This window comes from Patiria miniata, unplaced genomic scaffold, assembly GCF_015706575.1.
Source record: "Patiria miniata isolate m_02_andy unplaced genomic scaffold, ASM1570657v1 HiC_scaffold_3, whole genome shotgun sequence".
NCBI lineage: Eukaryota > Metazoa > Echinodermata > Asteroidea > Valvatida > Asterinidae > Patiria > Patiria miniata.
In genome coordinates this window covers 31362967-31377476 of record NW_024037069.1, presented here as the reverse complement: position 1 = coordinate 31377476, position 14510 = coordinate 31362967, and the positions used below count along the sequence as shown (strand labels likewise).

At 40.0% G+C, this 14510-nt stretch overlaps 1 protein-coding gene across 1 annotated transcript in view; it reads right to left on the bottom strand.

Moving 5' to 3' along the window:
- The window catches only part of LOC119736667 (receptor-type tyrosine-protein phosphatase F-like), a 57651-nt gene that overhangs the window by 24269 nt on the left and 18872 nt on the right, over positions 1–14510 (bottom strand). Inside the window, exons 11-21 of the mRNA XM_038210682.1 lie at positions 14151–14456; positions 13170–13496; positions 12514–12581; positions 11104–11341; positions 9499–9816; positions 8195–8494; positions 7252–7557; positions 5608–5907; positions 4612–4841; positions 1314–1383; positions 135–241 (exon numbers count right to left, since the gene is read on the bottom strand). Coding sequence (XP_038066610.1) covers positions 135–241; positions 1314–1383; positions 4612–4841; positions 5608–5907; positions 7252–7557; positions 8195–8494; positions 9499–9816; positions 11104–11341; positions 12514–12581; positions 13170–13496; positions 14151–14456 — 2570 coding nt within the window. The remainder of the gene's footprint in view (positions 1–134; positions 242–1313; positions 1384–4611; positions 4842–5607; positions 5908–7251; positions 7558–8194; positions 8495–9498; positions 9817–11103; positions 11342–12513; positions 12582–13169; positions 13497–14150; positions 14457–14510) is intronic.

The window sequence follows — 14510 nt, the reverse complement described above, 5'->3', positions numbered from 1 at the left end:
TAGTAATGGGTAGATAAACTCGTGATTTAGGGTACATCAACAAAAGTGTGGAAGTTTTACCACTCATCTATCAGGCTTTTTAAATTTACATCGTCCCAACAACTCAATAAAAAACATAGACTGCTTTGACTCACCGTGTATTTAATGATTTGCCCATTGGGTGCTGTTGGCTCATCCCACGCGATGGACAACTCTGTCTGTTTTCTGCTTACGACCCTGAGCGACGATGGCATATTGGGAACTAAAAAAAAAGGAATTTGAGCCAAGGAAATTTGATTGAATTGCAATGTTTGACTGGAAAATTGTTGTTTAAAGAAAAAAAAAGTCTGGTTTGATGAAGTTCAGCCCTTACTAGAACCTTCAAAATCGTTAGTAGGTTCCGATAAACACTTTTTCAGGCTTTTTGAAGATACAACGCTAGGGCTGTCATTTTCAAATAATTTAGTATTCGATTACTTGAAACTGTGTTTGACCGAATATTCGGATATTCGAAACTGCCAGTTGCAACTGCGTGCTGCGTGGGTAGCATGTTCGCACCAGTTACAATTTGCATGCGACAATCGACATTGGCTGCTAGAATGATTTGCAGTAAGTATTGCATAAATCTGGACGTACATTTGAGTAAAAAAAGAAAGAAAAAAAACCAGTCTCCTGACGATGACTAGAGCAGGCTAGTCGAAACACTGAGACTAAAGACAAGTTCTTTTAGAACTTAAAGCAGGACTGTTCTTATCAGAACTAAAAACTACTTAGCGAAAGTTGATAATACGCAGGACTGTTCTTATCAGAACTAAATATCTTCTAAGCAGTATTTATTATCACATGGTGTTACCGCAAACCGAAACGATATTGTATAACTGTCAAAGGCTTTAACCTGCTAAAAGGATGTGACCGATGAAACCCTGTCAACAATAAAAGGTAACGGCGACAGCAAAGTGGCACCTGAAAAATAAAGCCCCGCAGCTTTACAATAAAATAGCATCACAGTTGTGTGTGTTTGTGCGCAGTTTTTTGGTTTTCGAATAATCAAACCGGCAAAAAGCTATTTGAATAATTGGATGATGGAATATTCAAGTATCGGGTATATTCGAGACAGCTGTACACAACACAGTCTCAAGACCCCTTGAAAGTTAAAGGCAAAAAAAACAAATTCATTTGGGTTCCTTCAAAGTGGTGGATTCCATAGGATTCTGGACAGCCGTTTCCTAGCATTTGGTGACATTTTGCAAAGATGAGTTTAAGAGAGTCTAGCCTCATCATCAAGTCTGATTTCTCTCCATTATAAAAACAGCCGTTGCCATAACGATACTTACTTCCTTCCTGTGTTATGCGATAGACGGGTTCACTCAAAACGCCTCGGTTGACCACTGTTTCAGCTTGGACCTGAATTTGAGTAAAAAAAGAAAGAAATCAAAACAGCAAATTAGAAAATCAGAAAAAAAGTTAGAAACTGATAAAACTGATTGTGGTGGACCAACTTTGTAAACAGACAAAGTAATTCCCAATTTAATTTAAATACTATAAACAATCGTTTGAAGCAACAAAAGTGCTCAAAATCTAAGAGACGCATGCTTAACAATTGCAATTAACCCGATGAAATTTTAGCTCTGTGAATGCTGTACATACTGAGAAAACACAGTACTCTTGATCTCAATTTCAGTTCTAAGTTGCAATGTCAAAGATATCTACCGGACCATCCAAAAAACTCCTTAACAATAGTTCCACTAAGTTCCCTACTTGTCATTCTAAGAAGATTATTTGTGATCGCTTTGCCCTGTTTTTCAGTGATAAAGTTGTTCAGATCAGACGTGGCCTTGATAGTATCATTCAATCAGTCCCCATGCATACCATTCCTGGCCATGTTTCTAATGTTATCACCCATCCACTCTGAATTTGAATGTGTTGATGAACAGGAAATTATCAAATTCATCACTGGTTCCTCTAACAAATCCTGTTCTCTTGATTCAATGCCTACTTGGCTGCTTAAAGCAAATGTCCATGTTCTTGCGCCATTCATAAAACATATGATTAACTATTCCTTTTCCACAGGTACCTTCCCGCATGACTTGTCTCAGGCTATTGTCACCCCCATACTCAAAAAACCTAATCTGGATGTAGACGAGCTAAAGAATTACCGTCCAGTATCCAATGTTCCTTTTTTATCCAAACTCATGGAGAGAATTGTATTAAATCGTGTCAATAACCATGTCAACGGCAATTCCCTACATCAACCTTTTCAATCTGCCTATAAGAGCAACCACAGTACTGAGACAGGTTTATTGCGGGTGAAAAATGACATTATGCGAGCCATCGACAACAAGATGGCGGTTCTACTTGTCAAGTTAGATCTTTCGTCCGCTTTTGACACCATCGACCACAATCTGTTAATAGCGAGACTTGAAACATCTTTTGGTCTCCATGGGTTAGCTCTGAATTGGTTCCACAGCTACCTTGGAGGACGCCGAAATCGCGTACGTGTTGCTGGGGTGCTTTCGGATGAACAGCCTGTAGATTTGGGCGTTCCCCAGGGTTCAGTTGTTGGGCCTACACTCTTTACTTTCTACACCAAACCGGTTTCTGACATCATTGAGGATCATCATCTGAACTACCACATTTATGCTGATGATACACAGATTTACACCAGTTTCAATCCCTCAATCTCTGGAGATTCTAAAATAGCTCTTGACAAACTATCAGCATGTATCACTGATATCAAATTCTGGATGTGTGCAAACAAACTTCAGCTTAATGATGATAAAACAGAATTTTGTATTGCCGCTTCTCCCCGTAGCATCAATTCTCTCTCTGACCTGACACTTCAAGTAGGATCTACCACTATCAAACCTTCACCTTTCATCAAAAACCTTGGTGTGGTTTTGGCTCTACTATGTCTATGTCACAACATGTCACAACAATCTGCAGATCTGTCAACTTTCATCTACGCAATATAAATCGTATTCGGAAGTTCATCGATCAGAACACTTGTCACCATGCAGTACGTTCGCTAATCACATCTCGCCTTGACTACTGCAATTCTCTTTTATACAGCATAAGTCAAGGAGACAAAAACAGGTTACAAAAACTTCAGAACCGTGCAGCCAGACTCATTCTCTGTGTAAGCCGCTCTACTGAGGCCTCACCGCTCCTGCATCAATTACACTGGCTGCTGATTGAATCACGTATTCTTTTCAAATTAATTCTATACGTTTACAAAACACAACACTGTCTGGCTCCTTCCTACCTGACCGATTTACTCTCTTTGTATCAATCAGGTAGGGCGGGGCCTAGGTCTTCAACAGACACTTCCCGATTACATGTTCCTATTAACACTAAAACCACAGGTGACAAAGCTTTCTCGATTGCTGGCCCAGGGAGTGGAACAAGATCCCTCAACACATCCGACTTGCATCGTCAATCATCACCTTCAAGAAATCTCTCAAAACACATCTGTTTCTTTAATCAATTCACCTTCATCTTTACCTCTCATTATCTCCTGGTTCCCTTGAGTTATTCTTAAATTAAGTTTTTTTTGTTTTGTTTTTGTTTTTGCCTTGTTTATTTGTAGATTTGTAGTTTTGTACAGCACTTTGATCTTTGTTAAAAGCGCTTTATAAATGCTCCATTCATTATTATTATTATTATAAGTTGCCATTTCATATTTTGAAAAGCGCTCTCTTGTGACACAATCTCGAAATCAGCATTCGGGATATGATTCTCATTCAGCTGATTTGAGCTATGTGACATCACACACTGAACCAGCGAATGATAGCAGCCGCACTCGCATGCGCGTCGGGTCAATGGTTACACCCATTCAGAGATTCGCCCACTAACAAACCAACTATAAACACTAATTTTCAGAAATGTGTCACTTGACACATCTTTGGAAATGACCTTCTATCATTTTTCTCTTCAAAAATGACAGCATGCCAGAAGGAATAATTTCACAGGGAGTTAGGTTCATTACTATCTTTAAACTTAGTGGGGTGCTGTGGTCCAATGGTTACGGTGTTCGACTCGTGTGCCGTGGTACATGGGTTCGAATCCTGACCGTGGGAACATGGTGCTTGTGCTCTTGAGCAAGGCACTTTACCATTATTGCTTCGTCCTTCGGATGGGACGTAAAGCCGTAGGTCCCGTGTGTTGTGTAATGCACGTTAAAGAACCCGGTAACACTTATCGCTAAGAGAAGGGGTTTGCCTCGGTGTTTCTGGCAGTGGCTGCAATATGCGCCGCAGCACCTTGTAAACCCTGATAAGGTGCTACATAATGGGTCTCATATTTCTCATAAACTTTATTTACCTTTCTTTAATAATAGACATATCTCCAGCGCCTTGAGTACCTAATAGTTGGTAGATACGTGCGCTATATAAGACTCCGATATCATTATTATTATTATTATATTATTATTATTAAACTAAGTAACCTTTTTTAACGATAATTTGGTCAGTTATTTTTTGGGTGAACTTGACATTTTGAACAGTGATCTTCACATTTTGTTACTCCTCATACCGCCCCAAACCGCCCCCCAGCACGCTATGGTTTTATTGATTCACAGAGGAGTAGGTGCAATTAATACAATTTTACACAAGTGCTGAAGGGTAAACACAGTACCTGTATGGAATAATTGCTGTCAGCAACCAAGCCAGTCAGTTCAACTTCAACGACAGTATCATTCAGTCCTTCAGTGACTTGCAGCGTCGACTGGTTTCCTTGGGATACGATTCCGTAGACTACGTAGTAGGCTATGATGATGCCGTAAGGTGGGTCTGGCCTGGGCCACTGAACAGTGATGGAAGTGGCGTCGCCACTGGGTGTCGTGACGGAGGTAATTTGAGGTGGCTCTGCACAAATAGGATGAGATAATTGTCGGCTTTAGAACTGCAAGCTGAATTCCCTCGGGTAAAAACTTAAAACAGGGTCAGATATCATGGCACTGCTAAGCACATGATTTTCTGCTAACAGAGCCTTTGCCATCACATACGCCATAAATAGATAGCACAGCCAAAGGCACACTTACCTCAGATTCAGAATTTGCTAAAGTAAATGATGCAATAATAGAAATCTCCATGCCAGGGGAATCATTAAGTATCAGGTATATCTTAAAAGGAACACACTTTATGTCTGGTAGTTTCTGCTACATGTATTTACTTTAGCAGAACTTTCTTCTGTAGATAGATGTAGCCCAATTTTCATTATTAATTTGCACATTTTTTTCTGCCACAATTTTTCTGCCACAATTTTCCACTTTAGTTAGTACAATTTTCCATTATTTTTGCACACACTTTGTCTGTATCCATTATAGTTTAAAGCATAATTGTCTTCTATTGTTAGCCCAACTTTGTGCTATGTTTTTTTTTCTTGCAATTACCTGCTACATAGTTACCACGCTGTCTGCTTTAGTTTCTGTAGCAAAATAAATAGTTAGTAAAACATTTTATAAATCGGCCCCTGCCACGCGCCAGGTCGTGAATTATGGCATTGTCGTTGCCGACATGCACAAAGAAACTTTTTTTTCACTGCACAAATTGTTCCCTCTTTTTTATTTGCCAAAGTCTCCGTAAACTGAAAAAACACTATAGCTCAAAAGGAGTGATCATTTTGACTTACTTGCTTGATCTGTGCGTAGCTTGATAGCGTCACTATAGGGACCATTTCCAGCTGCGGTGCGTGCCAGCACTTGGAATGAGTACAGGGTGTAGGGTACCAGACCATCAATGTCAGCGTCCGTCACAGATGAGCTGGTGTCTTCTGTCACATTCTCCCCGCCTCTTTCTAGATCAATTAGTCGGTATGTGTAGCCGACGATCACACCACGACGACCAGGGCAGGATGGTGACTGCCAGGCGAACCTCAAACCTCGCTTAAGCGTTGCCGTGTTGATGACGTTCCGTGGAGGTTCAGATGGAGCTGGTAATAGAAACAAAGAAAACATATTTAACCAAACAACTAAAACATTTTGGACCAAGAAAACAGCTCAAAAGTTTCAGAAGCTCAGCGGAATCAAGCTATGCACCAACAGTAAAGAAAACATGGCACTTCGGGTAGTAAATTGGTTATGCAAAGTAAAAGAACTTCAAACTTTTTGACATTCAGAATTATTTCTTCAATTTCAAAATTATCTTCAAACAGTCTTTAAAAATCAATTTCTATTTAGCGCATTCTACAAAGGTTTATTTATTTTTTTATCTTAGAAATACAATCAAAACCTGCTTTACTGAATAGCAGTAAACCTGTGGTAGCTTTATAAGCATATTTTAAGCGCTAGACTTAAAATTCCTTCTTATTTTATGTGAATTCTACTTCCGAAGTGTGCCCTTTGCTTGTAGTCATCATCAGCCGAAAATGATGTGCTCAGAAATTAACCGCAAATGTTAGATTTTTAAATTGCGTCTTTTTGACACAATATTTGGCTTTGGAGCTCTACATAATATGAGCGCAGACAACCAAGAATATCTCTGCTATAGGATCAAAAGGGGTGAAAATAACCCAGAATATCACGGCTAAAGGGCCAAAAGGGCTCTTTAGCGTATTCAATGTTTATTCTCCTAACATATGCTCAATGTGTATGTCAAAATTTGAAAGGGAAACATACTCTTTCTATTTTGGACGTTTTTAACCCTTTCAAAATTTGCTTTTTGCTTTTGCACCTACAACGTCAGGCCGTACATGAAATAGAACATTTGTATATAAGTAATTATTAAATGTAGGTAGATTTTTTGGTTTGATATTTAAACGTCATAACTTTTGTATGGCAAGAACATTTTTTTTTTATAAAAACACAATCTATTTTACAGGGTGAAACTCGAATAAATACTATGAGTAAAACTTACGCGATCCCCCTGGCATCCTGCCAGTTTGTATACATGTACATGTACACGTGCAGGTAGTTAGTAAGGTAGTAATTTTCAGTGACGGACTTGATTGTCCACCCAGCAGGTACCAGTTCTCAGTTGAATGGGGAGTTTGGGTTGAATGGAGAGTTTGGGTGAGACACCGGGCTAAATGTTAGAGTCAATCGTATCTCTCCAGAGACCTCGTAAATATCCATATTGGAAAGGACTGTTTTGATGCTGGCCTTCTCTCCACAGACCACTTTTCAAGTTTGGTTGAGATCGATGACTGAACTTTACAGTGAAATGGATAACACACACCAACACAGACGGAATACGGGATCGCAATATCCCCCTGTTTGGCTTGAAATTCAGAGGGATAAAAAGCAAGCGGAGAGACAATTTACTTAAATTTACTCACCTGCTTCGGCAGTATAAACATATTCATAATCTTCCGACCCTTCACCAGCTGATGTTGTCGCCGTCACATACACGCTGTATTCAGAGTTTGGGAAGAGGCCGGTAATGTTATACTCCATAAGGGTCGTTCTCCCTGCTTCAATGCGATTGCTAGTTGGATATTCACACTTCAATAACCTAAACAAGTCATAGCTGACCGTGTAGTGATCTATGGGGCAGTTGCCAGACGGTCGATTCCACCGAACACGGAGGACAGTGGGATAGCCGTCAACAGCCTCAGCGGATAAATCACGAACCTGAGATGGAACTGCAATCAAAAAGGAAAGAAACTTTAAATAGCAGAATTTGAACACATTGTTTTTAAGACAACTGTGTGTCATTAGTTTCTCAACTTGCAAATTAAAACAAAAACCAACTGAATATTCAACGCAGCTTCGGTCTTAAAGTGCCTGAACCAAAGAGCTGTTTGACTTGTGATTCGACATGGATTTAACTTGTGATGGACTTGTGATTTGACTTGTAATTGATGTGTGATTGACTTGTGATTTGACTTGTGATTTGACTTGTGATTGACTTGTAATTGACTTGAGATTGACTTGTGATTTGACTTGTGATTTGACTTGAGATTTGACTTGTGATTGACTTGTGATTGACTTGTGATTTGACTTGTGATTTGACTTGTGATTTGACTTGTGATTTGACTTGTAAGTTGACTTGTGATGGACTTGTGATGGACTTGTGACTGACATGTGATATTGAATTGTGTTGGGCTTGTGATTTGATTTTATTTGATTGTTCCCAATTTCCACAAAATAATGATACAGATTAGTTACGATTTACAAAAAAAACCAATTTATTGACTTGTGATTGGACAGGTGATGGACTCGTGATTAACTCGTTACAACTCTGGGAGACATCTTCACTTGACCCCAGTCTCAACTTACCCACTGTCTTGGTAGTCACCTCAGTAGCATTGCTGTAAGTTCCGATTCCAAAAGTATTGACAACTGCGATCTGAAAACTGTACATTGTGCAGGGGGTCAGCCAAGACTCCGTTCTATATTCAAGGTTTGTGGAGTATGTTGTTGAATCATCTGTTGCAAAATTTGTCAACTCAGCGCGGTACGCGCGGCTTGAGTGCGGACCGTTCAAATCTTCACAGGAAACCTCATCCCATGTGAAATGTATTCTGTTGGATGTGATATCAGAATCCAGTACGTTCACCGTTGGTACAAAGCTTGGCACTGTCAAAATGGAGAACAAGACAAATCAAATAAGTCGATACCTGGGACAAAATAAAGATTAAAAATTATTCTAAATCTACTAAATCTCCAGAGTCCAAGAGTCAAGTGAAGCAATCACACATACATGTACTAGCATGTTTGTTTATGGTGTAAATTTTCCTTTGTTTGTACTGATCTCATTGGTTTTGTACACATTTTCTAATCAAGGTCGTCCTCAATTTGGTTCCTGTCCTCGATTCACCGATGATGTTGCCTGTGTGTGTCCTCGATTTACACCATATACAAACGCATTATGTTACACTTGATGAGAAGGATTATTTCGCACTGCTATATTATATTTTGAATATTTAATACAGACTTTTCTAAATACCTGCCGTTTCAATATATTTTCCTCAAAGGGCCTGCCACAATACTAACCGCAATATCTATTGTTTGACCTATTTTTCTAGCTTCTGAGTGAAATGAACCTTATTTCATTACACCAGTATATTTTTAGGCAAGAAAATTACCTTTTCCCTGAACATCTAGTTTCTCTGTACAAACCAATTGAAATGTTACCACTAGTCTTATGTTTTTTCATCGAAAGGCATTTTAAGTCCCTTTCATTCTGATGAAATCTGGACTCAATTAGCTCCCGTACCGCCCCAAACTGCCCTGCCTGTTATGCCTTGTACTGCCTTATATCACCCAGCACTATGGATTTATGGATTCTTCAGGGAATGAATACAATGTAATACAATGTAATACAATGTAATACAATGCAATAAAATGTAATACAATGTAATACAATGTAATACAATGTAATACAATGGAATACAATGTAATCCAATGAAATACAATGTAATACAATGTAATGCAATGTGAAACAATGTAGCACAGATGCTAATGGGTTAAAACGGTTGTACTAAAATATATTAAGACAATCGACAAATTGTGTTCATCATGCTTAGAATATGATCTATTTGTAGGAAAATATTCACATTTTTATAACGACATGGACTGACCTGCTGCACTTGTGTCTTCTGACGATGCACTAACAGTGGAATTCCCTGCTGAATTCACAGCGACCACGGACACACTGTAGCTGGAGTACGGTTTCAGGTTGTTCAATGACAATGTAGTGACAATGACTCTTTGCGATATGGTACCAGGGTCAACACTGGATGAGCCGCATGCCTTTATCCTCGTCAGAGAGTGACTGATGATGTAAGCATCGACCGGGCAATTGTTGTCGGCTGACGGTGATGACCAACTGACACCAAGCTGATTGTGTGAACTACCGGGTGGATTGAAAATTCGCAACGAGGTCACCGGACCAGGAACTGTGAACCAAAAAATATTTAAAAATCAGACAAATTATGTGATAATGGACCACTCATGCATACTGCATGGGTACAAGTACGCATAATAATTGACATTCCTACAAATGTGCCTAAGTTCCTAGCGTGAGTGCGAGGCATAAGCTGGTAGTGACACTCAGTTGTACCCATAGAGCAATATTAAATTACTAGAGCGCTAACTTCGTGTACAAAGTAATGCCTTAAGTTGTTTGCGTGTGTTCTACTTGCGCGTTGCATGTAGATTACACTTTCAAAATTCAATCCATCTAATTTCATTATGTTCTACAAACACGCACATGAATTTAAAATGTCTGCGCCCAGGACGGCTTCAAAGGGTCTCCGTGCGCAGAATGACGAGTTAGCGCTCTAGTAATTTAATATAGCTCTATGGTTGTACCTTCTTTTTTTTAACAAATAAGATACACAGGGTCAACTCGACTGGCACACTGGCACTTTCCCGTCCAAGTTATGGGTTCCGTGCCACAACAAAAGAGGGGACGACTTTACCGCTTTTGAGAGCTCCATGGACGTGACACACATCGTGCGCGTACCGTACTGTACTGGTTCACAGGCGAAGTACGCACGACTTCCTAAATGTGCAGAAGTTATAGCCACCGAGTCTTTGCGTGAGCGTCAGGCATCGTCGGCGCGCAAATATGTTCGAATTCAACTTGCGATGGTCTTCCAGACTAATCCCCGCCTCCAATAACTTTGGATACATTCGAAATACGCAGTGGATGGATCAGGAACCAGTCTAGGTCACCCTCAACTCTCCTTCTCTGGCTGTTGATGGGGTACGTACTACTGTATTAGTACAGAATTTCCAAGGTTAGTACTTTGATTTGCCTATAGAGCAGATATAATCAAAATGGTGGGGTATACTGGCTCCATGTTAAATGTGCATTGTGCGATTGCATCGCATACATGATTTTGTTGCAACGATTATGTCGTGCGGCAATGTCACACACATGAGTGTGTGATCAAATTTGAATCTAAAAAATCGCGCGTAAATGTAAAGACGCTCATTGATTTGTGCACGCAATATTATCGCGCGACAAAATTTTATATACGTGTGTAAATGAAACTTGGGGAACACAATCAAATGGCTTACTCATGAATAAGGCCAATACAAGAGCAAACCAGAACGTGCGTGCAGTGTGTCCTATCCACCGGGCTTTTCAAAAGTGGTCAAAAAGCGCCCTCTTCAGTCAAGGATTTCATTGGCCAAATAAAAGTTCCCTTCTTGAATACAACCAATCTATATCCTACCTGTGGTTTCAGTGGTTGCAGTCACTATGATACTGCCGGGACTGTAGAGCCCATCTCTGTTGGTGAACGTAACGTACACATCATAGCTGGTGCAGGGTGCCAGGGAACCGAGAGTGGTGAACGATCCCGTGGCTTCGTACTGTATCGTGTTACTGGGAAATTCAACTTCGGAGCTTTGTTTCCGGTAGACCTGGACATACTGCAAACTGCTGCACTGCCACGTTGATTCTGGCGGGAACTAACATAAAAAGTAAACATGTCGAGGTGAACAAACAGCCAGAAAATTAACACATAAAGATAATGAAAGGTTTGCCGAAACACCATGTGTGAATAATTTCTCAACTGAGAGAATGGTTCTGAAAAGAACCAGAGGTATAAACTGGAACCAGAGGTATAAAACAAGTTTATACCTCTGGTTCTTTTCAGAACCATTCTCTCATCAGTTGAGAAATTATTCGCACATAGTGTTTCCGCAACCTTTCATTATTTAGTATCTCCACCATGCAAAGCCTCAAATCTTACTTAAACACATAAAGGTTCATCTCATTAAATATTCGGGATTAAGTTGTGTACAAATTTCTCTGCAATGGTTGAATTGTACTAGGTATCAAATTTCCAACAATGACGTTCTCAACACGAGTTACAAACTGATGACTTCACTATGGAGTGATACTGCTTACCATAGATAACCATTACTTGTTCCGGATAATTAATGAGCTGAATCCCCAAGACACTACATAAATACATCAACAAGTAAGGAATCCTTCTTTCATTACCACATTGTTTATTGACCTGGGTCTCCCCAGGACCAAATTGTTTGCTCAGTCATGCGGAAATCACTAGAGCGTGAACAAAATGACCACAAGTCCAAAACTCACTTTTTTCAACCCAGATTTTCACTGCCAAGGAGTGGTTAAAATCATACGTGCTGTGTGTAAAGTTTGTTCCTTGAACCTTACTTTTTTATGTGATGTAAAAATGAAGTCCATACATGCCAATATAAGAATGTTATGCCTTCTTTCCCAACTGGTCCCATTTATCAAACTGCAAGCCATTTCACCACATGACCAAATGGCACTCCATACCTCAAATTGTGCGTGGATACTTCTGAAGCACTTTTCTCATTTTTTTGTATTGTTAACCATATGAATAAACTACACCATTAGAACGATCCGAAAACCCTCTTTCAGCTGGTATATGGTTGATGTATATGGTTGATGTATAGGGTTGATGGGCGGCCAAACATATCAACATGCCGCCTTTCTGAAAAGTAGTGAATATATCTGTGTTGAGGGTGTTATGTGTGTGGTTTCCTGGTCGACAAGAGTCGCCCATGGTAAGGAAAGGGTTATAAACAACCTCGATCTTGTCAGGGAAAAGAAACACAATACAAATGAGGCTTCCACAAACCTGCCATGAAAGGCGTAGTTCCGTACTGCTCACAACATCAAGCTGCACCATCGGGGCTGTAGTTGGATCTATGGAAACAATTAATGACTGTTGTATAAGTTTATACGATGATTCTATACGCTTAGCTGAAGGAAACATTCGACTAAACATTAGTTTTCAACATCCAGAATTCCTCCGCTGGAATACTTTTCATACAAAATGAACCAATCAAAGAACAAGTCCTGCGAAGGACGAAATGGTCTTATTCAAGCAGCATGTTGCTACTGCAAAACAATCCAAATTTAGTTTCAGCTCCTTGCAAGCTTGACATGTTAACATGTTACACAGGAAATGCTACCTTACTTGAACAGATGTCCTAAAGGCTGCTGTAAACATGTTGGGTTGTTATTAAGCGTTAATTTAAATGTGATGCAAAAGGAACCCCCAACACGAATTGTCACAGCCAGTATTTGTGCTTCGAATTTCCAAGTGGAACACATCTTCAGGCCTGAAATGTTTCATACTGCCAAAAGTCGCTAGCATGTATCCATGGGTAACATCCTTGGCCTTTACCTAATGACACATAATGCATGTTGACACTGGAAACATTTTAAGCTTCAACTTTCTTTCTGCCATCCTGCAAAGATTCCAATCTCAATCCCGCACTGTTATCTTACTTGCACAGGTCGTTCCGATGGTGGCCTTAGGGCTAGGGGGTCCAGCCCCACCTTCCCCCTCCCTCACTACCACGACGACAAAGTCATACTCGGTGTCTACCTCCAGTTCCCTGATGATCAACGCGGTGCTAGTGTTGGTGGCCGCTATTTCTACAAACTCATACGTAGTATCATCCATGTCATCGCTTCGGAGCCGGTAGTGGACCTCGAAACGTAGGACGGGCCCGTCTCCGCGACCCTGCGCAGAGGTCCACGAATTCCATCTGACCTTGATGCTTGTGGAATCTTTGGGTCCTGCGTAAGGGGCTGACGCAAGGGATGGCGGCTCTAGAAGAGAAAAACAACACCAAAATGAACAATAAAACAACTTTGGCTTTTTCTAAATAAGTTTGAACATTTTAAAGCATAATTTGGTAGTCACATTTAGGGGAGAATGCAAAATTGAACAGGCAGTAATATGACGCTTAACTTGAGGTATTACAAGGTTTTCTGGCGTTACAAGGGGGTAAATCGGGGCCCTACGTGGAGTTACTGCTTGTTATACAATTTTCCATTTCTCCCTATAAATGTGACCCGAGATTACCAAACAATTCACATATGTAAACAAGGGGTTGGCATCTAAACAAATACAAACAGAAACTTTCTCAAATGAACTCACCATTTTTCAACTTATCACAATCCACAGTTCTTTACTACAACTAACATTCAATCTACTAAATAAAGCATACTTATAGCTTTTATCATCTATATTTAACATATTTTTTGGGTAAACACAAGTCATGTGCCAAGCATGTAGATTTTCAATGTAACAATCCCTTTATAATTTGTATGAATACATAATTCAAAACTGTTGTTAGTTTTGTAAGGTTTTTTTTAAGAAGGGGGGGGGTTTAATTGGGCTGGGTCTTTTTGTCATTGCCGTTGTATTGTCGTTGTCTAACTGCCTACAAACATTTAGTGTCTTTCGAGATGCATTCTTACCATATAAATCCAGCGTCAGGAATTCAGGGAGAAAGGTGTTGTCAAGTTTGCGAAGGAAGCAAGTCAATCGTGCTCCCGAGACTGCATCGTCTCCAGTCAAGATGTACTCGTTGAACCTCCTGTAGTCATTGAAATCAGAGGACTCGAAGGACCTAACAGGATCGATTTCATTACTCCTGACATCCTGTAGAATGATATCATCTTCTGTGGGTAGGGGATTCCCCACTGTCTCACATTTAACAGTTACTGGCTGGCCAGCGTTGAGTTTACTGGTCTGTCCAAAAGAGACAATGGCTCTGGTTCCATCTGAAAAGAAAAAAATCAAAATCAATTTGAAACCTTCCAACACAGCGTCAATCA